Raw genomic sequence first — 24,598 nt, 5'->3', positions numbered from 1 at the left:
AAGAATTCGGAATCCACTTCTTGGCACCATCCCCTCTGCAGAAAAACAAAAAGAAGCCATCAGCATTTCAGGAAAGACCAGTCATAAACAAAAATAAACAGTAAAAAACCTTTTAAAAGCATTTGGTGCATATATACTCGATACCTCTCCAGCGTCTCTCAAAGCGCATCATAGATAACTTGCTTTAGCTTCTGAGACAATAAATAAGTCTTTGAACAAAGCCTTGATGAAAAGACAAGCTGTACTTCTGATGCATGCTAATGCACTGAATACTAGCCTCGTATTCAGCTGCATTAATATTCAAAAGCAAAGATGACGTTCCTTCCTACACCGTAATCACAAACCTTTAGTAGCATAGATGTTTACGTTTAAAAAAGAAAAAAAAAAAAAAAAAAAAACACAAGCACCATAACCTGCCATATCCTTTTATACCAACATATGAACAATGATTTGAGATTCTGCCAGGGCTTGGCGTATGTCCCAGATATGCTTTCGTGAACCCACAGTGCCCATCATCAGAATCTAATCAAAAGCATTTTTTTTTTCTGTTGTGTTTTTTAAGTATTCCAGTGCACAGATGGATGTAAGCAGTTGGTCCAAACTATCCCCTAACACAGATACATACAGAATATATTGGCACAAGGACAAAGATCAGCAGCCGTTGTGATACATTGGCACAAGGCCTTCACTAGATTAGCTCAATAAAGGATCTCGCAAAGGCCCATGGCAAACTAAAACCATTCAAAGGCAAAAACGGCAGCATTTTTTTTGTTTTCTTTTTTGGGAGATTTCAGCTAGCTTCTGATTGCCCGTATACAAGTACTTACCAAGTAAACATGGGAAGCCCTGGGATGGCGACATACGGCTCAGCCTGTTAATAAGATGCTGATGCTGATGCATTCCCGATTCATTGACTCTGATTACGTCAGAGGATGAGCCATGTAACCGCACTGAATAAACCTGTCCCTCCTAACAACGAAACCTACGGGCTTTCACTTAAAATCAGACAAATCAAATGCAAATGTATATATTATCAAAGATTAGGCCTTAAAAATATATAACATTACATACATATGTTTTAATAAAGCTTCACATCAACTCAGGACACTACAGATATATTATTATTATTATTATTTTTTTTTTTTTTGTGGTTTTTTAATTTATTTTGCAGGTCAGTCTGTTTTGGCTGTACACTAAAGCTAATAAGGCTTCATAATTCCTGTAACATGTAATTCTTGTCTCGTTTAAGCATCACATGCTTATGTTAAAAAGTATTACACAGCAAAACAAATGTAATATAGGTCTGACACTGCATTCTGGATGAACTGAAATGAATTACTTGAGAGGTATCAAACAACACTTGACATCTCAGCTCAAAAAAATACATCAGTAATGTACTAAGTTTATAAAATAAAGCAAAGCATTTTTTTTATGTAGATAAATGTAAAAGTGTTCTGATCGATTGTGAATGTTCCTTATGGAGCAGCTCCCAGTCTATATGACTTTTGAGCTCTTAAAAAAGGGCCACCGCTCCAAGTCTTGAAAAGTTCTCAAAAATGTTTTTTTTTTTTTTTGAAGATCTCAGAAAGTCTCTGAAATACAATAATTAAAACAAAAGATATATATACAAAAAAAAGATAATTTATTTATATATTTTTAAACGTGGCATTACCAGACCAAAAACTGCTAACCATGAAGTCATCAAATGCAGCGGTGCCTCTGCTAGTGGCTCAGATTCAGTTTTATAGCAGTGTCCCAATTCCTTGGCAGCCCCCAATACAAAAGGGACTTCCATTCCATGCAGTTTTAGTCACCTTTGCCGATCTCAAATCCATGTAAAGACTGCAGAATGCAGGTCAGGGAAAATCAGAAGGAGTTTTACGTACATGAACAGCAAGCCAAAAGAAATGAACTACAGCGCTGCTCTTGCATGTTAGCAGAGCGACCGCGTAAACCGACGCTGCAAGTCTGAAGGGCTGCAGTTGGCTGGAAGTTGCAAGTGTAACATCTCGCCATTTTCTCATAGCCAATTACAAATCTGTGCTGTGCTTCCCTTCCTTACGGTTCTATTCTGAAAAGGGAATCCTTGAGCCAAGAGCTCACCTCTGGCATCTATAGTTTCTTCATCTGACTTCAGTATGTTTGTTTTAATGTTTTAGAGTGATGTAAACTTTCTAAATGGTGATGCCTGAATGGACCTGTTACAGTATGTGTTTTATCCTATAGCAACAGTGTATCACAGCCTAGTGTTATGCTTCCATAGAGAGCCAGGGGCAGTAAAATGCTTTTAATCCTTGGTTACAAGTCATATGCAAGTCAATGCAAACATAATGAATGCATATTCTAATAAAATGTAATAAGTTATCCCCAAAAATGTATTAACCACCCTAATGCCAAAAGGGAACAAAGCACTAGTTTTACACCAGCAAGTTCACAATTGTATTACATTTTGCTTTGCTTGGTAACATAATGGTGTTTGGGTCTTTCACATCAGTTAGTATTAGCACTACATTGTGTGGTAAGGTTTATAGCATTGAATTATAGTTATATAAATTATTTTAAGCAGTGATGTGCATTTAAGCCATTCCAGTTTATTCAATTACGTTCATGAGGGCTCCATATTGACCACATCCAACCCTGTAACTTAAAATCTCTTAATAATAATTAACTTTTCTCCCAATTTTTAATAAATCGGTTAACTGTGTAAAACATATTTGATCTACATAGTTAATTTACTTTTAACATATGGGATCTGGGTTACACTGGCTGTGTTAGGTTTTATTGGCTGTATTAGGTCTACTTCATATTAATGATGCAAGTTATGTAATTCAAAAGCCATTAGCTATATCATCACTCAACACATTTGGCATGCAAACGTCTAAATACAGTGCAATAGACGCTATTACTAGCACTTTCAATGCGCAAAGACGTTAAGATATATCTGAGTCCTAACAGTACTGGACTCAGGACTGGAGGTAATCTTTAACGTACCAGAGCTACCGCTGCACCCCTTATGAATTAAGGAAGAGGCACACCTCCTTCTCCTTCCCCTCCCCCTCTGAATCCCTTTCCCGCAAGGCCAAGGTCTCCGACTCAGCCTAGCTTGACAGTGGAAGTGACGGCGCCTGGCCAGATTGACAATGCGTTACACCAATCCGGAGTACAGACTGACCTCCTGCAACCAATGCGTGAGAAGAGGGGTCGGGATATGCAGCCCTTTTTTTATTAGGTTGAGAGAGGAAGGTAGAGTGCAGTAAATGTGACTGAGTAAAAAAAAAAAAAAAAAAAATAATCTATTGATACCGTGATATACACGGGGCCACAATTAAAGGTATAAAACTAACAAAACATCAGTATAAAAACTACTAAGCGTAAACGAAACCATATTCAATCGTCAAATTAACTATTTTTCCCCCCCAAGAAGGTTTTTTTTTTGTGGAAAGAAAATAAACAGTTAAGAGCTAAAACTAAATAAATCACATACATATTAAGAGCTAAAAACGCCCATTTTTGAAGTTGCTGTTTTACTTTACAGTATCCTCCGCCAATCCCCATTAATTGATGGAATGAAGTAAAGCGGACGCTACGAACGCATATTTTAATACCCTTCCATGAATAAAAGGTCGCCAGCATCGAAAATAATACTGACCTAAATAGCAGAAATTAAATTGAATCGATTCACTGTGTATATATAACAAAAACACACATCTAATTTCCCCGAACTGAGTACTGTATGTGGTCCAGATAATTGTGGAATGTGTACGCCAAGGAATTTTTTTTTTATTATTTTATTTTTTATTTTTACTAACTGTTCAGTACAGTCTTTACTTTAAGTACATGGATAATGAAGAATATTGAAAGAAAATGGCCTTACCGTCTCCTGAATTTATTTTCCATCAAGTGGGACTGGGTACGGTAAGCAGCTCACCTCACGCGTTGAATCCCTCTCCCCTCCCCCCTGCATTTCTGTTAAACACAATTACCCAATTCCCTCCAAACAGCACACATTATTTTGTTCACAAGCAATTCACGAACACTAACTTCTCCTACAAACTTTCCTTCTTTACTTTCTCCTTGCACACCCCTCTCCCCCGTTCTGAAAAAATGGCGGTTTTCAAAGACATGGCTGCGATTTACTGTCGATTATTCCCTTTTTTTTTATTAAACTGTAAAAGACCAAAGGCAAACCCCGTGTTTATCATACCGCGCAGTCCCGTCTGCGGCTGCGTTTTTTCAATCCTCCTCAAAACTAAAACTGCATCATCTGACTGTGTGGCATTAAATATTTGTCGAATAGATTATTTATTTTTTTTTTCTACATTTTTTCAGTCTCCCCTCCTGGGTCCCCCCTCACTTACCTGCTTCTGCTCTCTTTCTGTACTGTACAGTACAGTAACCCGGAGATGGAAGTGCCCGGATGAAGCTGCTCATTTCTTATTCTCCTTCTAGTTGGCTGTGCAGCAGCCTCAACCTCACAACTGTACATGTGCTTGGAATGTTGCAAGCATTCAGTCCAGCGAGCACACACACACACACACACACCTACAAAATCCAAATGCATAGCATTCTGAAAAGCTCTGCTGTTCTTCAGTGAAAGATTTTTAAAATGTGTTTTAAATTAACACTACGGTGATTTAAACTCATTTTGTAATCATGTTCTGTTCAAGTGTATAATAATTATGCAAGCAGAATGTAAACATGTTTACAGTATTACTGTATAATCATCCATATAATATTTTTTATAAGGTTACAGTACTGTTTTTATTTGTATGTGGGCTTGCTCTAATTATTAGACACACACAACAGCCATTACACTGTATCTCATAGAATAGAAGAAGCATATATTTTAAAAAAAAGTCATAAATTAGTCATAGCATGACTAAATATTGGTGCAGCAGCTATACACATGTGGGTGGTTTATCCATTAGCACTGTAATGAAATAAAACAGGAGCAGGCTGAATTGTAGCTGCCTTTGTGGTAGGATTTGTACTCTGGACCCAGGTTACAACATAAGAATGTAAGAAAAGTTGATATAGGTAGCTAAGTAAAATTCCCCAGCTTACACAATGACCGTTGAAAACAGGTGTTTTCTCAAGGAGATCAGAAACAATGAATATGACAAGAAATACATATGAACCAATGAGAAATGTAACTGGGCTGGTAGCAACAGTAGATTAAATGGAAGAGGGGTGGTCACAGTTCCTCTTAGCAGGGAATGGCATTGCACACTATTACACACAGTGCAAGTTTTATCACTCACATTTTTTATTTTTATTTATGTTAGTCATGTCCATAAATGGGGTCAAGAAAAGTGATTTTGAACCACTCTATTATCCTGCTATTCAAAATGAGCTAAATGTCCCTTTACTTTATTTAACTGTATATGGCTGATTAAAAATGACCTGGCCAGATCACACAGCTGGTGACTACAATTCTAAACAGTTCTTTATATGGGTGTGGGCTGATCCGAATGATTAGTGCTGAGGAACTGTTTAGTTATAGTGCGTCTGTCATGACATGATATGTCATTTTTGGTTCGCTTTTAAATCTCTATTTCAAACCACTTTTCTATTGTTTGGATGAATAGCAAACTATTACTTTCATTTAAAAAAAAACAAACAAAAACAACCTGAATACTAATTTTGTAATGGAACTATTTTAAATTTAACAGTGTACTTCAAAATAATATGTGTAAAAAAATGTCCAAAATGTCCACTGCGTGAACAGAAAAGTTTTGGTGAATCCGGGCTCTGAGCCTCTAAAATTAAATCTTCTGTGTAAGTTCCTTATGTATACACTAGATGGTGCTGTTACACATGGGAACTGCTTATTTACAGCAGACAATATACTAAATTAGTTTTGTGTACATGCTGTTTATAATTAACCACTCACCTGCACATTCCCAAAACAACTACTGCCAATTAAAACCTGGTTTCCCTGGGGAGCAACCAAATAATCCCTCTAACTTTTAAAAACACCATTAAAAATAGAAACATTTCACTCTGATGACGAATTTAGCTAAATGTGTGTATGCTTGACTTATTTAAAATAACTTCAGTTGATCAAATACCGTAATGTTTGATATACATGAAACTGTTAGACTTCTGTTTATTTAACATCAATCAAGAACATGAATAGCAAACATAATTTCATGCATACTACAGTCTTTAAATAACTCACAATGACAATCCACTGGAACATTTTTTTAAATGCTAGTATTTCACTTTAACCCTTTGAAAACAGATTATCTGACAAAGTATAAGGATCATTTAGGAGCAGTAAGATCAAAATCAAGTCTATTAACTGTTAACTAGTAAGCTTAGTAAAGTAAAACATTGTATAATTGAAATGTCCCCAAGAAGACGCCACAGGATTTATAAAGATGTTTTTTGTATTGTGATAACTTTAACCTCTTCTGGGGAGTAATTATCTTCAGATGAACCGCTGGTCGAGTAAGGTGACGGACATTCCCAGCTCAAACTATTGTTTGCATCACTGGACTTCAGTGTTAAACTTGACATAATTTTGCGTATCATCTGATCCAAGCCATCGTAAGATGACGTATCTACATTCGAACAGCTTGAACTCCATGCTGCATACTCATCACCAACTTTCACAAGAAGATCGTCTGCTTTTGATATGGCCACCTGTTTAATATCTATGCCCTTGATTAGCTCTTCAATATACTGCCCTACTGAAATGTTATCCCTCTTGGGCACAGGCAGCGGACGGTCTTCTTCAAACAGCTTTGCCACTTCAATTTTCAGCTGCTTGTCCTCTTTGAGAAACTGTATGGGATTGATGTGTTCCTCCAGGAGGGATTTCATTTTCATGTACAGTCTCCGGGATCCCTGTAAGTCCTCCAGAGCGGATTGCAGTTCATTGCATTTCTCAGTGCTTTCCTTGTCCACCTTCATCTTTAATGATGATACTTTGAATCGTATTTCCATCAACAAGCTGTCCCCGACTGCGTTGATCATAGCTTTTGTTTCTTCGGCAGTTGAAAGAAGTTGATCCTGCAACTTTTCCAGTTCCTGTAAAAGAGAGACTGTGTTAGAATTTGACACAAAGATCAGTTTTAAAAAAATTAATTTAGACTTTGGAGACCTGCCTTCTATATTGGAGACTATTTATGACCATCAGTAAATCACTGCAATCAGCGATCCAGTGTACTGCAGAGATCAGTGGTTGTTTCATGCAGATATGAACGTCTGTACACAAAGAGAAGCTTAATAACAGCTCACCAGGAACATTCAATAAATTACAAACAATAAAAGATGATTCTGTTGGTAGTTCATTTGTCTGTGTGTCACTGCCTACACATCTCTATCAGGATTATAAACTAAACCTAATTGTATTGCATTACATCAGCACCCTCTAAAATGGCATCATATCTGTGTACCTGGCTGACTCTTGCTGCAGTTTCAGATTTCAAAACTATTCTCGTGATCTCTTCAATAAAACTATTTTTCCTTCCCTGATAAACTTCAGACAGTCTGGCCACTTCATGCGTGTTGTGGTCCCCAAACAATTTGCAGATACTGCATATCGGAATATCATCATCCAGACACATCTGTGAAAGAAGACACAAATCAGGAGGTTTATCTTGAATTTACAAAATAAACTCATCTATCAAACCCTAATGTCTACAGAACACACCCATGGCATGGATGCAGAAAATACATCTTAAAATGTTCTCAGATGAGCATCTTCGAGTGAAGGGGAGAATAATCCAGATGGGGATATAGAGGAGATGCCCTCCACAGATGTCACATATTTATCTATAGAATGCAATACCAATAAGTGGAATAAAGCAATAGTGTTATGTTTGCTTGGTAACCTTCATATTAATAATACTGAATAAAAGTCAGATACATACCAGGCTCATCACTTCTTCATGTATCCTGCATGTTTGGGATTTCACATTGTGTTCTCTCACTTGGATCTTTGCCATCTCTTCTTTAACTTTTTCTAGTACATTTTCAACAAAGATATTTCTTTTTAATCCAGTTATTCCTCTTCCCCGCAAACAGATAACCTAAAATAAACACAACAAAATGTCCTGTGGCTTTTAAGATGTAGAGCTTTTATATTTCTGTTCAATCTATAGGAACTTGTGTTGTGGCTAAAATGCAATAGTTGTAGATAAATACATTAAAACTACTGACATCATCTTTGCCTTGCTTTATTTATTGATATGTTTGCATTTACGGTCTTCTTCGCCTTTTTTCACAGAAATGTATATATCAATATCAAACCAGCATCTCTTACCTTCCTGCACATGGGGCAGCAGAATTTCCCATTGACATGAGTGCAGTTTTGGGAGATAAGAGTCTCATGAATGCACTGCCTGCAATAGTTGTGGGAGCAGGGTAGTTCCAGCACTGGCGGGGTGAACAGCTCCAAACACACAGGACAAGAGAGCTCTTTACAGAGACCCTCCATCTCCAAAGCCTTTCACCACAATTTCACAACTGACTTGAATAAATAATCTGGTACATTCTAGAAGCCTGTTTCAGAATTCTAGAACCTACTTGTTGACTGTGTAACTCACATAACAATAATGTGTTTGTTATTTATCCTAGCAACTACTGCATTACAAATACATTGTGTAAAAACAATTTGGATTGTTTTTACAATATGTTTCATCATACATTGTCATATAATTGTGATACTCACTATGGGCGGAAGTCAGATATTTTATTGCTTTATTTTGCTCTTATCTGCCCCCTATTTTACTGCATTTAATCCTGTACTTCAGAATACTGTAATCTGCCAAGTGTTTAACCTGTAGTACTTTGTATTTAATCACATCCTGATGTAACTATCACTATTTAATCATATCCTGATGTAACTATCACTATTATCTGCTGTATTATTGAATTGTGGTTTGTCACACTTGTACTTTGCTTGAACAAAAGTTATTGTATTTCTTGCTCTTATTGTATTACTTGTATTGTAACACTTGAAATGTATTTGCTTACGATTGTAAGTCGCCCTGGATAAGGGCGTCTGCTAAGAAATAAATAATAATAATAATAATAATAATAATAATAATTTTGGTCTAATTCATTTTGGAATTTGGAAAATAAAATTATCTCAATAAATAGAGTGAATATGGGATTGAGATAAACTACAGCATAAACAATTTTGTTTTTGTTATTATATTTGTGTGTGTTTCAAATAGCTAAAAGAACATACTTTCACAAGCCAGTTTTTTCCAATATTTAAATATTAATATTTAATATATGAACAAACAAACATATCACCAGAAGCAGCTGAGGATGTGTTCCTCAACTGCAATCTCCAGGCACAGTTTTATTTTTACAGAGTAAATACTGACCTTAAATTATAGTTTTACAATACAATTAAGCAGACTTTTTAACAGTGTATATTTCCCCCAAAGGATATATAACACTACTGTAAAAGTCAGAAGAATCAATGGTCATCCCATAGCTCACACATTTAAAAAGCAACATATATATATGAAACTCTAGACTAGACTTACATTAAGTGCTGTACTAACCTTAATCAAAGAAATACAGTACCAGCAACTGCTGACATGTTTGATCTTGTTTTCAGTAGTCTAGTACTATATATTCAGGCTTGGCAATACTGTACAAACCTATTAGTTGCTAGTAAGAAGTGTAACTGCATCAAAATCGCTGAATCGATTTGTGTTTCTCATTACAGAGAAATTGAGGTTAAAAGGTTGGAATACTTGACAATCAAAGGTCTAGAATTTTTCATCCATATCTACGACAAATATTTTAATAACCAGAATATATATACGATGGTTTTTGCAATCATTTTGAGTGGTCCTTGGTTCTGTGTTATTATGTTTTTTTCTCTACTATAAATCTGCTTTTATCTGGCTTTGAACTTGATTTCAGCTTGTCTGATGAATCCTAGGTGCCAAGACTGAACAGACTTCCTCATTCTATTCAACAGAACCCAAAAACATCCAGAATCCAAATTATTCCAAACTCCATAAAATAGTAAGGGAAATGTAATCAAAATCAACCTATCTATCTATATCTACATATCTATATCTATATATATAATAGACCCAAAGCCATATATATCATGTACTTAGAACCCTGCCATTTCCTGAATACTTAAGTATAATGTGGGATAACTTACATTTATTTACAATCTATACAGCTGAGAAGTACAGTACATTGCATCATTTACTAATGTTGAATGTTGCTAAAATAGATTTGAATAGCTTATTTTCAAGACTATGCCGGTCAATTGAAATGTTTCTACGAATGATGACCTGTTTAAAATGTGTACCAATATGCTAAAAAAAAATTAAATGGTTGGTAAAAATAATTAGCTTTCTTAGTTGCATATCCAGTGTGAAAAGGTTAATGAAATTGTTGGTACACTGGCATATTCTTTGCTATGTCTTTTTTTTTTTTTATCAAATCAACTTTTTTATATTGAGTCGCTGTTGCAATTCCATTAATCCCATTTGCCAAATATTTAACACACAGACAACACACCAAAAAAAATAGATTATTAAATACATCTAAATAATAAAAACATTACATTTCAACAATGAACAGAATGTACCAAAATTACTGTAAACACTAACATACAGTATATTCAAAAATAAACAAACACCTTTAAGCATTGCAACATGGCACTTGTCAATATGGCAGTTTATATAAAAAAAATGTTTTGAAAAAAATCAACGATGTGAAGACACATCTCGTCTTATTTTTTACAACAAAATAAAATACAAGCAAATCACCAAATAGCAGCAAAGCACTGATTCCATCTGCTGGGATTATAATTCACCTTGTTATCTGTATTCGTTCCATTTCCAAACCTGTGACCACCAACATATTAAATACAGACAAGCCCAGGAGTCTTAGGGACAATATAAACAATAGCAGGAGTTTTCTGACTCTTCTATGGCTCTTCTTCTCTTCTCATGCAGGACTGGCCTTAAAATAGCTTTTAGGGTGCTGTATACCATTGGTCCGTCAGCCGCAGCAAATGTAATCTGGTTTAAAAAATGATATAAATATATAGATATATGATTTCAAATGTAGGTAAGGTAATTACACCTATACCTAGTTAACTCAATGTTGTATTCATACTGATGAAGTATCCTTCAACTATCGGCGAGAAAAAACATTTCAACACATGAAGAACATACATTAAGCTTTAAAAACATTGTATTATATTTGCAAAGCCTGTTATGGAATATTATTAAAATCTATTTATCAAAAGAAATTACATAAATGGATAAACAGTAAGTACAATTTATAGATAACCAGACACAAACAAAATAGTCAAAATGTGAAATGTACACACACAAATATACACTCTGAACTTGCCTTGGTAAAAGCTTTTGTAATACGTGCAAGAAAAGCCTCCTCCACATCCTCTGGTATCGAATGTAAATGTGCTACACAGTCTACAACAGAAACAATGGTTTGCTGTGGTCCCTAAATTGGAAAAATAAAAAATAGTGAATAACTTAATTCAAAAGAATTCAGAACAATTAGATATGCTACAATTCAGCAAGCATGTACATACATATAATACAAGAATATTTTTGAAATAATAGTTAACAGACTGACTGCGCTAAATTAGACTGTAGTTGTACTGCATCATATTAAAAAAAACTGTAAAACTGTACTGTATTATCTGTTTGTTCAAATATAAAATGGGGATTAAATATGACCTTTTCCAGTGTGTAAATGGCCTCATCCGGATTATCACATTTTTGTGCTAAAATTTTAATATCTTCTTTGGTTATGACTGGCTCCTTCAGTTGCTCCAGCCAGGACCATAAAAGGCCAGACAGTACAAAGGGATCTCTTTCTGTGCATATTCTGTCCCAGGCTCCTTCTCTCGAATTAAGTTCCCTCTGTCAAGTAAAATAAAACAATCATATCACAAAAAGTATAATCCTCAACCCTCAACCATTTGTAGAGTTGTATGTGCAGAACCAAGCAACAACAATAAAACCAGAAGCCTTTTAAAAAATTTTCATCAGGTTTTGTATAGATTGTTATTAAATGTTATTCATGTGTTACAGTAATTTAAAACTGACATTCTACAACCTTTATCTTGGGAAAAGGCTTGCAGAGGCATCAACTGACTGCACTCACAAATCATCAGACCACCCAAAATATTTTAACGAACAAGAATGTTTTACAGCTATTAAGAGTTGCTAAGCCAGGAGCAGCACCTGCAGCTGTAACAGTGGCTACTTGCAAGGGGACCATGGTTGGAAACAAGATCTTTGGGGGAGTCAAGCCAGCTCACAATAACAGCTGTGACTCCAGCTGAAAGCTGATGCTTCTGTGACAGCTACTGAGATTTCTAGAGACAGACAGAACAATCACATGAACACATACATGTACATGTACACAGTTAAAATACAGCTTGCATGCAGTGCATTTCACCTAAAACAGACTGATCTTGACATACTGTCAGTAATTAGTTTTGGAGCTCTGCAGTCCTGAATCAGGCACAGCTCAATCTAGACCCTCTACTACCAACTCATTCACTACAGTTGGGAAAACTCAAAAGTAGAGGCTGTTTCAAGGTATTTTAACATGTTATTGTAACTGGAGAATACCAACCAGCTGGTATGTTGATAGTTTTTATGGGATGGCTTTAAAGGAAACAACCACAATATGATATTTACCTAATAAAACCAGAACCCAAGACTAAATTGGTACATACACTGTCAACCTTTTTATGAAATGTTATGAATGTCATTACTTCCTGACCAAATTGATTACATGATAAAGTTAGTCAATACGTACCTGCCAACTTTCAACTTTTTCTATGAGTTCTGCATCCCCATCACAGTCCAAGTCAACTGCAAGTGCTTGTGCTACCAACACCCTTCTGGATTCAAGAGTTAGCTCAGACTGTAAAGTAATAAATGGGATCTCCTCTGAACTATCAGTATCTTCTTCTCCAATATGAAAGACAGTTTTTGAAGATGTGGGAGCTTCTGTTAATGGGGATTGGGAGCTGTTGTTACCCTGTAACACACAAGCACTTTTGCCATTAACAGAAGATTCTTTCTGTTTGGCACCTCCACTGTCAAACTGTGCCTCACTCTTGGTATTTTTTCGAGGTCCCTCCGGCTGGTTGCTAGTTTTTACTGATGAGGACCCGAGAGAGAACGTTCTGCTGCGCTGCACTTCTTTTGGATGTTTTCTCCTTTGGAAAAGTGGAGATCCATTTTGTTCCACTGTGCTAATTACTTTTTTCTGGTCCCAAACACTTGATGTTGTTAAACAAAAAGGATCTTGTTTGCTGTTGCCTGATTGCAACGTTTCAAAGAGAGTGGAAAAGTTTGGTTTTGACGGCTCTGTTACTATACAAGATTGCAAGTTGTTCTGAGACAAACATTGTTTACTGAGGGAGTTGGGGCACAGCATCCCTGCAGGCATGGTCAGAGGCGGACCCCTGTGCTCCAGAAGGAATTCTGCCCTCCTCAGGTCAGAGTCACTGTAACTAAGGCGCTTTTTCAGATAAGATAATGGCTGGAGATATTCAGCATTACGCCTTTTCCAAAGAGGACCAAATTCATTTTCACTGGGAAGTACAGAGTCACTGGGTACAAATTCTGCTTTGGGCATTTTGGATACCTCAACACCCTTTCCATGTAATTCTTTGTCCAGCTGCAGGATAGCCAGCTGCGAGACTGTTTTCTCTATCTCTGCTGAAAGGTCTGGAATCTCTAAAACATCTTCTTCTATAACTTGTCTGTTCTCAGCAATGTCCAGCAGTAACTTGCAAATGAGTTGAACAATTTTTGGCACGTTTTTCAGCTGTCGGGCCTCATAGCCATGCAAAAGGTGACGCTGGCGGATCAAATACTGAGACAGAGTTACAGCATTTGCTTTGGGTTCAGCACAGGCAAAAACATTTCTTAGTGGAATCAAAAACTGGGCAAACTCCCGTACACACAACAGCTGACCTCGGGTCTGAATTGAATTGGGTCTTTTAGCCCTTACAAACAGAATGGCTTGGTCTGCAGTCATTCTTACTGCAAAGACTAAATAACAGGCTAACAAAACCCCTAGAAGAAAAAAAAGAAGAAAGAAATTACATATTTTAGATGGTAACATGAATGGGGTAAAATTACTTGTAAGGTCACTTCAAAAGTTACAATATCATAAATATAAATATAATATGAATTAGGTCAATCTGTGCAGAGCTATCCATAATGACATGATTAAAACGATAAATGAATTGGTATTATTAAATATGCATATCACTTTAATTAATAGAAAGTCTGTTTTGTTATATGAAAAGTACAGGACGATTTTTTACCTGTTCTTCCAAGTCCTGCATGACAATGAATTGCCATTTTCCCCTCTTGCATTGCAAATGACATGACTTTTACCATATCAAGGATAGTAGTAAGTGAAGCCACACCATAGTCCTTCCATCCAAAATTATAAAAGTAAACTGAAAATGTAAATAAATAAATAAATAAATAAATAAATAAATAAATAAATAAATATATACACTGTATATAAACAAAAATGAACATATCTAGAAACAGGAACATTTCATCTTGCTTTTGAACTGAATTCATAGATTATTTAAGCAGCAAGCTCTTTACCTACCTACATACTGTACAAACTCCTCCAACATATACCTGTCAGCAGGACATTCATCCCACCAGGGGGATAAAAATAATCATAAATCCTACTTGTCAATTAATTTTAAAAAAAGAATGAACCTTATCCTGAGTGATGATGCAGAAATCTATTAGTTATGTGCTAATTAAAAGGAGAACAACAGAACAGCAGGCATTGACTCACTTCCAGCATCCATAAATATCTCTGGACGGTAGGTGAAGCCACTCTCTTGTTCCAGTGAGTTCCCACAGCTTGCATGCTCTCCAGGGCGCTGCAGATTAATTATGGTCTTTACATCATACCTGAATCAGCAAGTACCACAGCGAGACAGTAATTACAATATTGATTTACACAACTGTAGGCCATTAAAGATTTATATTTCAACAAGCGTGTATGGCAGAGAACATATCGTTCACTACCTGGTGATGTAAACTAGAAACAAACAACAAATCAATACAGTCCATGGTCTCTTCAACACTCAAATTTTTTTGTTACTGATTCTGTAAGATTTTGTTGTTCCTGCAACAATATATGATGACATACAAAGGTAAAACTGATGTGTTCTGTTACAATTCATTTTAACCTTACCTTTGAAACTGTTTAATTATGTTGTACTTTTCAATAATTTCAGTTGAAGGCCGTGCCATTGCCAGTAAATTATCTGTAATCCTGAAATAAAAAATATTTTTTTGTCCAATTTAAAACTTGTCATGCATACTGCAATAAAGGTTGTGCTATATTTTTTCTTTCATCTGAAAAGCTGATCAAATGGAACTGTACTGCTAAAGACATTTGCCCCACTACAAACTCTAAAACTCTGTTCAGTAAAGAAAATTAAAAAATAAACCCTCAAACAAAAGTCCTTATCCCTAAAATCCTGATAATTATTATGTATTTGAACTTTGTTAATATAGTTTTTAAAACAAAAGTCCTATGAGCTTTAAAAAAAAAAAAAAAATCTATCCCTGCTGATGGAATACAGTTCTAGTCAATACATGCATTTACAATTGATTTTGTTTGTCACAGTATACATAGATTTTTTTGGTCTTAATATTTTTATTACAGCATACATACTTGATTGTACTAACTGCAATATGTGTTTCGATATGTAAATATAGATGGGTTCTTTGCACTGTTTTGCACCATTTTTGAATGTTTAGAGCTATGTATTGTTTACCATGAAGAATAGAGTCCTTTGATCGCTTGTTCCTCGTCACTCCATCTCGATGGATTTTCATACTTGCAGGCACGGCCTCCACACGCCATTGAACACTGCATGTGACCTGGGATGACATGTCGCAGTCTCTCTCCAACTTTTGTATATTTTGCAGTTGGTCTTCTTGTAATAGCTAAACATAAACAACAAAAAAAGACTCGTCATCTTAAATTGCACCTGTAAATCTTTTCTGAATACTATACAATTTGATAGTAATCGTTACCCTTCTCTAATAATAACATTTTAAAAAAATGGTCAATAATACATGCTACTATATTTGTTTGAATGGATAAACTAACAGAAGGTTTTAAACGTCAAAGAAATTGTATTTTAGCAAACAATCTAAATAATAGGAGCAGCATGATACTGATAGCACAAACTAACACCTAACACGACCGCCAGTTGCTCCACAAATAAAAGAAGCAAGCAGACCAGTCCCACAGCATTACATTTACTCCCTGTCAAGTCTGTGTTTGTCTCTGCGATGCTGACTGAAGAGACAGCCGCCATGACCCGATGCGTGGATGACGAAAGCCTCTCGACAGCAGAGCTTCGCCGCCTCTGCAACACGTTCAGAAGAACATCCGAGGCAGAGTGTCTCTGTCCCTGCCTGATGCTGTTTAAAAAATCCAAACCTGAGGACCTCTTCCTGGGACCCTGCGTTCCCAAATCCACTTTCCTCATCTGTCTGCACTTCCACTGAGACCGAGATGGAATGACACTCTAGCTAACAGTGAATCAGCACAGTGCAATTCCCCACTGGTACAGCATTGTTATGATGGTCCAATCCGATCTAACAGCTCATTACCAGAGCTTGAGATGTTTCTATGACAACCAATTCCTAAGCTATCAGTTATAGACTGTGACTGCTGTATTCTACTATCTGGCAGAACTAGTCATACTAAGCAGCAGGGTAGTGGTTTGGGAAGATTTTTTTGTTTTTGTTTTGCCCCAATCTAGTGTGTTAAAATGTATATTTTCTTGGTTTATAAAAAGAAAATACTGCAGAACCAACTGTTGTATATGGGCCAGGTATGTTATGTTATTCTGTAGCTTTGTCCCCATGTACTATGGGATACACAAAGAACATGGATACAAAATACTGTGTGTTAATTTCTATAAATGTGTCAGCAAACAAAGTTTAGGATGGATTTAGGAAATGTCTCAAAATCTTTAAGTCTAGGATTTTATAACATTTTGTAGGCAATTACAACAAAAGACAGCAACCACATAGACATGCATTGAAATAACAGGTTAAGGTCCAACACAAAAGTTAGAAACAACAAATCAAAGCTTGTTTATCAAGTTTTAATGTAGTGATTACAGTAGTTACTTATAACACTATACTAATATATCCGTTTTAGAGAAGCACTGTTAATTTATATAAGATTCATTATAATTTTAGCTTAGATACGTCATGCTGGACATCCCACACACTCCCCTAGGCTATAGATGTAATTACATTCAGTCTGACAGCATTAAGAAAAGATTAACAGGATATTAAATACTGTAACAATAACAGCTGTTTAATGTTGTCTATCACACATCCCACCAGAAGCAATATCCATATTAACATATCAATAGCATAGCTAGTTGGCATGTATCAGAAGTCAGCAATACAAATGGATTAGACGTCATTGTCAAATTGAAGATTAGAACAGGACAAGCTGACAAATAAACCAGTTAGGTTACCTAGCCAAGTGCAAAGCTACAGAACAAATCTGTGGACAAGCATCGAATGATTATTTTCCATGAAGGGCATATTGTCAACAAGCAATTGAGATAAATATTTAGAGCTTTTCAGACATTTCATTTTTCAAGCCAGCCAGAAGGTGAGTTACATTAGATCACAGCAAACTAAACTATAATGTAGTAAACAATGTGACTGTTCTGTTCTTTAATACCACTTTGAAGATAAAGTAATAATAATAACCAGTGTGGAACTGGACAATTAAAGGGTTAATTAAACTGTATTACCTGATTCCATTTCTGGATTATATCCCCAACTATTTACTACTACTGGTGAGTAAGTTATTTCATTCTGTAAAGAAACACCTGCTGCCATGGCAGTACCTGTTAGAATAAAGAGAAAACAAGAGATTTGAGTTTAAACTTTCATAAGTGAAAATTGGTTTAATTTCCAGTTTTCCGTGAATGTGATTATGTGCAGTTTATACTATATTACACACATTTATGATATGACTGTGTACTGTAACCTGTACAGTATGATCTACTGCATATTTATTGTCAAATGCTGCATGAAAATAAATACTGTAGTACATTACTACTGGATTTTTTAAAGCTAAAACTAGGTACTGTAGTGACAATAGAAGCAAATAAATAAACCAGCAAAACAGTTTGGGCGACACCAATTATGTGTGTAAAGTGGCAGAATATTTAACTTGGGGATGAGTAGCAGAACAGTCCATATCAGGTTTTAAGAGATAAAATGTGTAAAATGGGTGCGAAATACACTTGGTTTATAAAAATAAATCAATAAAAAACCTTTAAAACCTGGTCTGGGTCATTCTGCTTATATGTGCAGTTGCTTATTCTGTGCTGGATGTAGAACATGGCATCTGGAAGGAAAAAAGTTATCTTACAATATAGATTTTAAGATTTGAAGCAAACAATCTCTCACAAGGAACCTGGGCCAATTTCAATCAATCATTTGAAAAACTGCCAATATTTCTCATTGGTTGTTCCATATTACCTCCTTAACACCAGTGACCAATAAAATACAGGATAGTAGTGATGGGAGTTGCCGCTAGAAGTATTTTGTACACATCAACAGGTTTACGTGTAAATGGGGGTATACAGTGTGCACACCAATTAACATAAGGTTTGTTTGGGTTGTTTTTTTTGTTTTACCTTAATGTTAAATACCAAGGCAGAATTACAGTATAGCATTTAAACTAATGTTATGAATATTATGAATTAATTTACATTGATATTTATGTTTAAACCTCAAAAAGGCCTCATCATTTGTGATTTTACACACAAGCCTAAACAAAAACGATCTGACCATTCACAGATTTAATTTAAAAGTCAGAATCTCCATAAAAAGATAAAAACAATAAATAATGTGCAATTTGCAATTTGAAATGTGGTCTAAACCTGTATACATCTTTAAATCAATATATAGTATAGGATGAAATGCAATATGCCCACAATTCAAAGAAATGTAATGGAAAGTATGTAATTTGTTCAGTGCCTTACATAAACACATTTCTGGTCAGATCCCGTTTGAACAGTTTGTCATGTCCCAAAGGTTACAATTAATTGAATCTATAATGTGAGTCACGCAATAAGGTATCAGCCTCAAGCTCCACTGCCACAACAAGATTATACTTAAGGTGGTTCAAGGAACATCAAGAAGCATTGAAAAGCAGCAATGTTATTCTTAATTTAGCTCTATTCAATATCCTAATAAATGTAACACTTTATGATATACTGTACATTTTATTAGCTGCATATTAACTGTGTTCATATAGGCACCTCTGCTCCCATATTAAAAAAAACAAACAAACAGAAGGCTATGCTGTCTGCCAAAGAATTCCAACATATGGTGAACTGCTGAAAACTTAAACATTATTTGTAGTTTTTCTTTGGTTAGACAACTACATCATTTAACATGAAGAAAGGATTCTTTACCTGTTACCCAAACAAAGGAATGACTTATAGTCATCTGCATCTTCTTTGAAGGTACAGTTACTGCAGCTAATGAAAAGAACAGTAGACAAATACAGAACAACAAAAGCCTGATGTCCTCTTGACTTCAAAAACACCCCGAGAGAATATTATAGACCCATTGCAATCCAACAAAGTCACAGTAAAAGAATAGCGTCAAAGATATTTACAGCCACTGCGCCTGCCTCCTTGTCCTACTTAATTCACATTTATCCTCCCTGATCCTTTTGGGTAATAACTAACAGAGATGATAACAAGATCCTAGAATTCAATTTATCACATTAGCAGTTGGCATTTTGTTCAAAACACAAGCTTAATGTAACGCTGTGAGATGTAGTGTGAATTCTTGTTTGCCTATAAAAAAGTAAGGCTGCCAAAAGTGTGTAGAGCTGCATGGTGTACGTGACAGTGCTGGGAAAACAAATCAGATGGCTACTTTTGACTCCTCCTCGATTAACAGCCTAATCCAATTACTCCAAAAATAACTACAAAATCTACAAGGTATACCGCTAATAAAATAAGGAAACAAGTACATTTTAAAGGAACCTTTAAACTGTAAACATCTATAATGTGCCAAATTATCATTTACAGTATATTGTATTTTAAAAAAAGGTAGACAATGGTTTAAAATGTAAAATCATTGTATGCATTGTACCTGTACGTATCAATAAATAACAAAATAACTTTAAAGTATCATGATGAAAAAATGCAGATTTAATTTGACCAGATCTAAATGTAAAAAAAATTGTAAACAAGGGGTGTGATAATTGTTGTATAAATAATGAGAAAGTGAGCACTGTACTGCTACTAGATATATCGTATTGGAAATGAAACAGGACTGGATCAGGTGTATTTTCCACTGCAAATTAACAGTAAATAAAGTAATATTTCTCTAAACCTAGTTTTTCCATTCACATGTACAGTATTATAGTGCATTGATGTAAACATCCATCTTATAATTAATGCAATTGATTATTGGACTGGCCTGAATACAACCTCTGATCTTGTTAAGATGGCTGGAGCTAGTTCACATCTGCTGCCGTTTGATGTTTAGTGCACTAAACATCTTCAGTGAGGAAACAGAATCAAAGAGCAAATGCCACATCTATACTTAGCAAAAGATTTGTTCAATCTGCAAAACATTGGCCCTGAAAATAATTAAAAGAAATAGATTTGTTTTGTCTTATAAATATTGCATGATGTGTAGCACAAACGGTATTTTCTTTTTCTCAAATGGTCTTACAGAATTTTGGGGTAAAAATATTATAAATAAAAAATATATTTAAACTCAAATTCGATTACATCCAGGGGAAATCAATAAAAAAAATATATAGAATTTGGAGGATTCTACATTCCAAATCAGCACAGAAGTTGAAAATCAAATTCACTTTGCCAACAAATTCTAAAACTAGGACAAGGACTGTATTGTATATGCCTAAACTTACAGAAAGATCTACTGATACTACTTGTATACCTACAGCATGTGCAAAATGGTTTGACTTGGAAGTTCTTACAATACTTAATTTGTTAGTCAGATTAAACAGACGATAATGTACTGTAAATTAATTATGTAGAAGTTAGGCTAGCACTTGGGCTTGTCCGGACTTGAGAAATGATATGCGGTTAGTCAATTAGAACACTAACAAGCAAAATATGTTTGTTTGTTTTGTATCTCCAATGCTGACTAATGGAAACTGCAAAGCTTTGTTGCCAAGAGACACAGGGCTTTTACCTTTAAAGTGTTGGAACTTTCATTTCAGTCGGAAAGTTAAAACCCCGCCACAAAAGCCCTCCCCGACGGTCGGAAAAGCGTTGATATTCAGGGCCAGTATGTCTTAATCCAATTTTCTTTAGTAAAATGAACTCAAACTTCATAATATTGTATTGATTGCAGTGTTTTTCAATGATGTAAAACATTATTGGATACTTTCTTGAGGCTGTCTTGTTTAGAGATTGCCCCTCATGTCTTTCCAGTTGCTAGGAATATGGAAAGCCACATAATCCCATGTCTAAGGCTATAGGAGACACTGTGATTGGAAGGAAGTTATAAAGGCCACTCTGAAATCTTGTATTGACAATATTTGTACAGTACCTGTAACTTAGTTTACAGGAAGTTTGCCACTTTAAAAATGTAACATTGTAAACCACCTACAGTAAACTGAGTGGCATTTTTTAATAGAGGAGCACAGCAATCTCAAGCAAATAATTTAATTGAAAAAATAAACCATGAAGTAAACTGCCTAAGTAATATCTTTAGATTCTTGCTGCTGTGCTACATAGTGCATTCACTATTATAATAAAGAACCATGAATATAATGTGAATTGTGTGATGTTGAGTACCTGAGCAACTATACAATTAAACTATTTGAATGTCTAGCACTTACCTCGGTTACAGTATTAGATCACATCGTCTCATCTTATCTTGCATTCTGCACAAAATCTCCTTTTGATGAAGAAACCTTCACAAGCGAGCTACTTCAAAGAGGGAGCTAACACAATTTCCTTGTCACGGCAAGTATTTGGATAGTATTATATACTGCTTTGCCTGATGTGTGTTACAAGACACACCACATTGCGTTTAGTTTAAAAAATAAATACAGTGGCCCTACATACACTAACTAGTAAAGGGAGGAAATGTAGTTCAGTGGGGAAAAAAAATAATAAGATGACAGCTTGATGACAAATAATAAGATGACAGCTTGCTATCTTACCAGGATTCCTGCAATTAATAAGCAATGAGTTTACAAGCGATTAGGCACCAACCACATCACTTATTTTTTCTACTTCATTTTTTTTTTTTTTTTTTAATAAATTCCAGGACTGGATTTTTGATGTTTCGTGACATCAAAGTCAGTTACACTTGTGTTTTTCGCTCTTCTAAGATTGAATGAAAAAAATAGTAACTGACTTTTTATAACCATGTCAAGAACACATTCTTAAATGCTGAAAATGGCAAGTGCCAAAACACAAAGAAACTCTTGTATTGACAGAGATCCATCATTTTGTAGACACTGTGCTGATACCCAAATCGTCTCGGTCACTACACGTACACAAAATAAAATTAACCACACGGTATATAAATCTTAAAGTGGTAATAATGAAGCGGGAATGTTCCCTTCACTTGTTTTTTTCCCCACAGTCAAGTCCCAGAAGAAAATGTCTGGCACAGTTCACAATAATACACAATTAGGATTAGGCAGAGTTCTGTGTGTAGCAACCATCTCTGCTGTAGCCTACCTACGGTAACAGAAGAAGTCATTTTATACAGTACCTTGTGCTTCCCTTGACTTAAAGCTTGGGTCAGGTCCCTTTGTTCCATAGCGACTCAAAACAAACAGCACTGTGTTATTAAAAGCTCACATCTAAGAGCTTTTAGCCAATTTTACCGAATTGTGTACATTTTCTATTTTCAGTACTGTCATGTATCCAATACAGTGACATCTCTCCCTGCTCCTCAGAAGCAGCTCCCATTCGCCGAGGCTTAGCATGTGACCACTCCAACGCTACAGCGACTAACGGCCGCTGAGGATTTGGTTCTGTGCGCGTGCACATGGGGGCACGTGCACACTCTGCTGCAGCTTGATCAAGGCATTTGTCTTCATTCCCAAGTTTCCGTTTTTTTTAAATTGTTTCAATTAAATTTTTTCAAAATGTATTACAGAGTCACTTGAAAGGTAAGGGCAGCTGGCTCTTTGAGCTAATATATATATATATATATATATATATATATATATATATATATATATATGAAAAAAAATTGGAAAACTAAGTAACGTTTTAATATTATGCGCAGCTGTGGAAAGTTACCGTGTTTATTTGTCAAAGGATTAATTATGCATTTTTAGGGTCGGAAACATGGGGACTTTAGAATACTTTACAAAAAGGCAAAATGTAAGTTAGAACCTAATATTTGGGTTATTAAATCATGTGACATGTTTTTTTTGTTGTTCTTTTTTGTTTTTTAACTATATGCAACAGTATACGCCGAAAATTACGTAAAAACGGACATAATTTTTTTTAAAATTTGAAAATACGATATAAAAAAGTTGGAAGGGATAGTGCTGGAATTAATACAAAATAAAAATATTAATTGTTCATACTGTTCCACTATCTAAGTAATTGTGTCTATCCATACAAATAAGGAAACATACACTGTAATATATTATTGATGTGTGTGCATATATATATATATATATATATATATATATATATATATATATATATATATATATATATATATATATATAGTTTTATCACTCCCCCTCCCTCTAAACTGTATTTACCGTTGGATAAATAACTTTGCCTTTAGTGCTGCATGGTGGCCAAGTGTTATACTTATGATAACAGCATTATGCCACCTGGTGGATAAACGTTGTACTTGTAATTTTTCTTTGCAAGAAAATACAATCTAAAATATATTTTGCTAAATAGTGTACCTTCAGTTTATGTAGATCATTTTTTTTATGCTTTACTTTAATAGCATGTCTTTCAACTCGTTTGTGGCAGTGTCTGTAACCCCTGTGTTTATCCATTAATAAATGTGTTAGGATCCACTTACTTGAAGTTCATGAACTGTTCACCAAATTGCTTACAGTCTAAAAGTGGTTCAAAAATATATTTAATATAAACAAAAACAAATGGCTTTTGAACAAAAAAAAGAGAACGTTTTACCAGAAGACTATGTGAATGTACGGACCCAAAGTTCTGCACAGCTCTTGGTTCTTATTATGAATTCATAATATATTTATTATACAAGCTATACTTGGTGGCAAGCTCCCATAGCCTTGTTCGCTGTGTGACATCATCCTGGCATGGCTATTGACTCATTTGATGCCAAGTTTATGAATTAGAATCAGTCACCTCCAGCCATGCATTGCTATTACTGGGCTTCTTTAATGCCACTTTCTTGAGCACCTGTATTCGTCAGCATTAGTATCCAAATTCAGGTCCTGTAACACCTCTCTTAAATGCACAGGCAAGCCTATTTTCAGATGTAAAGATGCAAACAGGCGTGTTGGTTGAACTGTCTATATCTATAATCTGTGCATTTGTCATTTT

General features: G+C 35.3%; 2 protein-coding genes across 5 annotated transcripts; both read right to left on the bottom strand.

The window, feature by feature from the left end:
- Window positions 1-6,375: 6,375 nt before the first annotated feature.
- Window positions 6,376-8,446, bottom strand: LOC117411814 (E3 ubiquitin-protein ligase TRIM63-like). The gene is made up of 4 exons (XM_034019585.3): window positions 8,273-8,446; window positions 7,881-8,039; window positions 7,404-7,574; window positions 6,376-7,035 (listed from the first exon to the last, which is right to left on the bottom strand). The coding sequence occupies exons 1-4, from the start codon at window positions 8,444-8,446 to the stop codon at window positions 6,376-6,378; spliced, it is 1,164 nt and encodes a 387-aa protein (XP_033875476.3).
- Window positions 6,909-23,011, bottom strand: LOC117412678 (protein tyrosine phosphatase domain-containing protein 1-like). Of its 4 annotated transcripts, XM_034021230.3 has the most exons (12): window positions 22,812-23,011; window positions 18,356-18,429; window positions 17,828-17,923; window positions 15,812-15,983; window positions 15,223-15,303; window positions 14,818-14,936; window positions 14,321-14,458; window positions 12,796-14,066; window positions 11,703-11,888; window positions 11,353-11,463; window positions 7,881-11,015; window positions 6,909-7,035 (listed from the first exon to the last, which is right to left on the bottom strand). In XM_034021230.3, the coding sequence occupies exons 3-11, from the start codon at window positions 17,913-17,915 to the stop codon at window positions 10,881-10,883; spliced, it is 2,301 nt and encodes a 766-aa protein (XP_033877121.3). In that variant the 5' UTR covers window positions 17,916-17,923; window positions 18,356-18,429; window positions 22,812-23,011; the 3' UTR covers window positions 6,909-7,035; window positions 7,881-10,880. The 4 variants fall into 4 exon arrangements, with proteins under 4 accessions (XP_033877121.3, XP_033877122.3, XP_033877120.3 ...); XM_034021231.3 differs by lacking the exon at window positions 18,356-18,429; XM_034021229.3 differs by lacking the exons at window positions 18,356-18,429; window positions 22,812-23,011 and adding an exon at window positions 19,505-21,909.
- Window positions 23,012-24,598: the final 1,587 nt, after the last annotated feature.

Source organism: Acipenser ruthenus, chromosome 16, assembly GCF_902713425.1.
Source record: "Acipenser ruthenus chromosome 16, fAciRut3.2 maternal haplotype, whole genome shotgun sequence".
Lineage (NCBI taxonomy): Eukaryota > Metazoa > Chordata > Actinopteri > Acipenseriformes > Acipenseridae > Acipenser > Acipenser ruthenus.
Note: the sequence above shows the minus strand (reverse complement) of the source record. Positions and strands in the feature narration are given on the sequence as shown.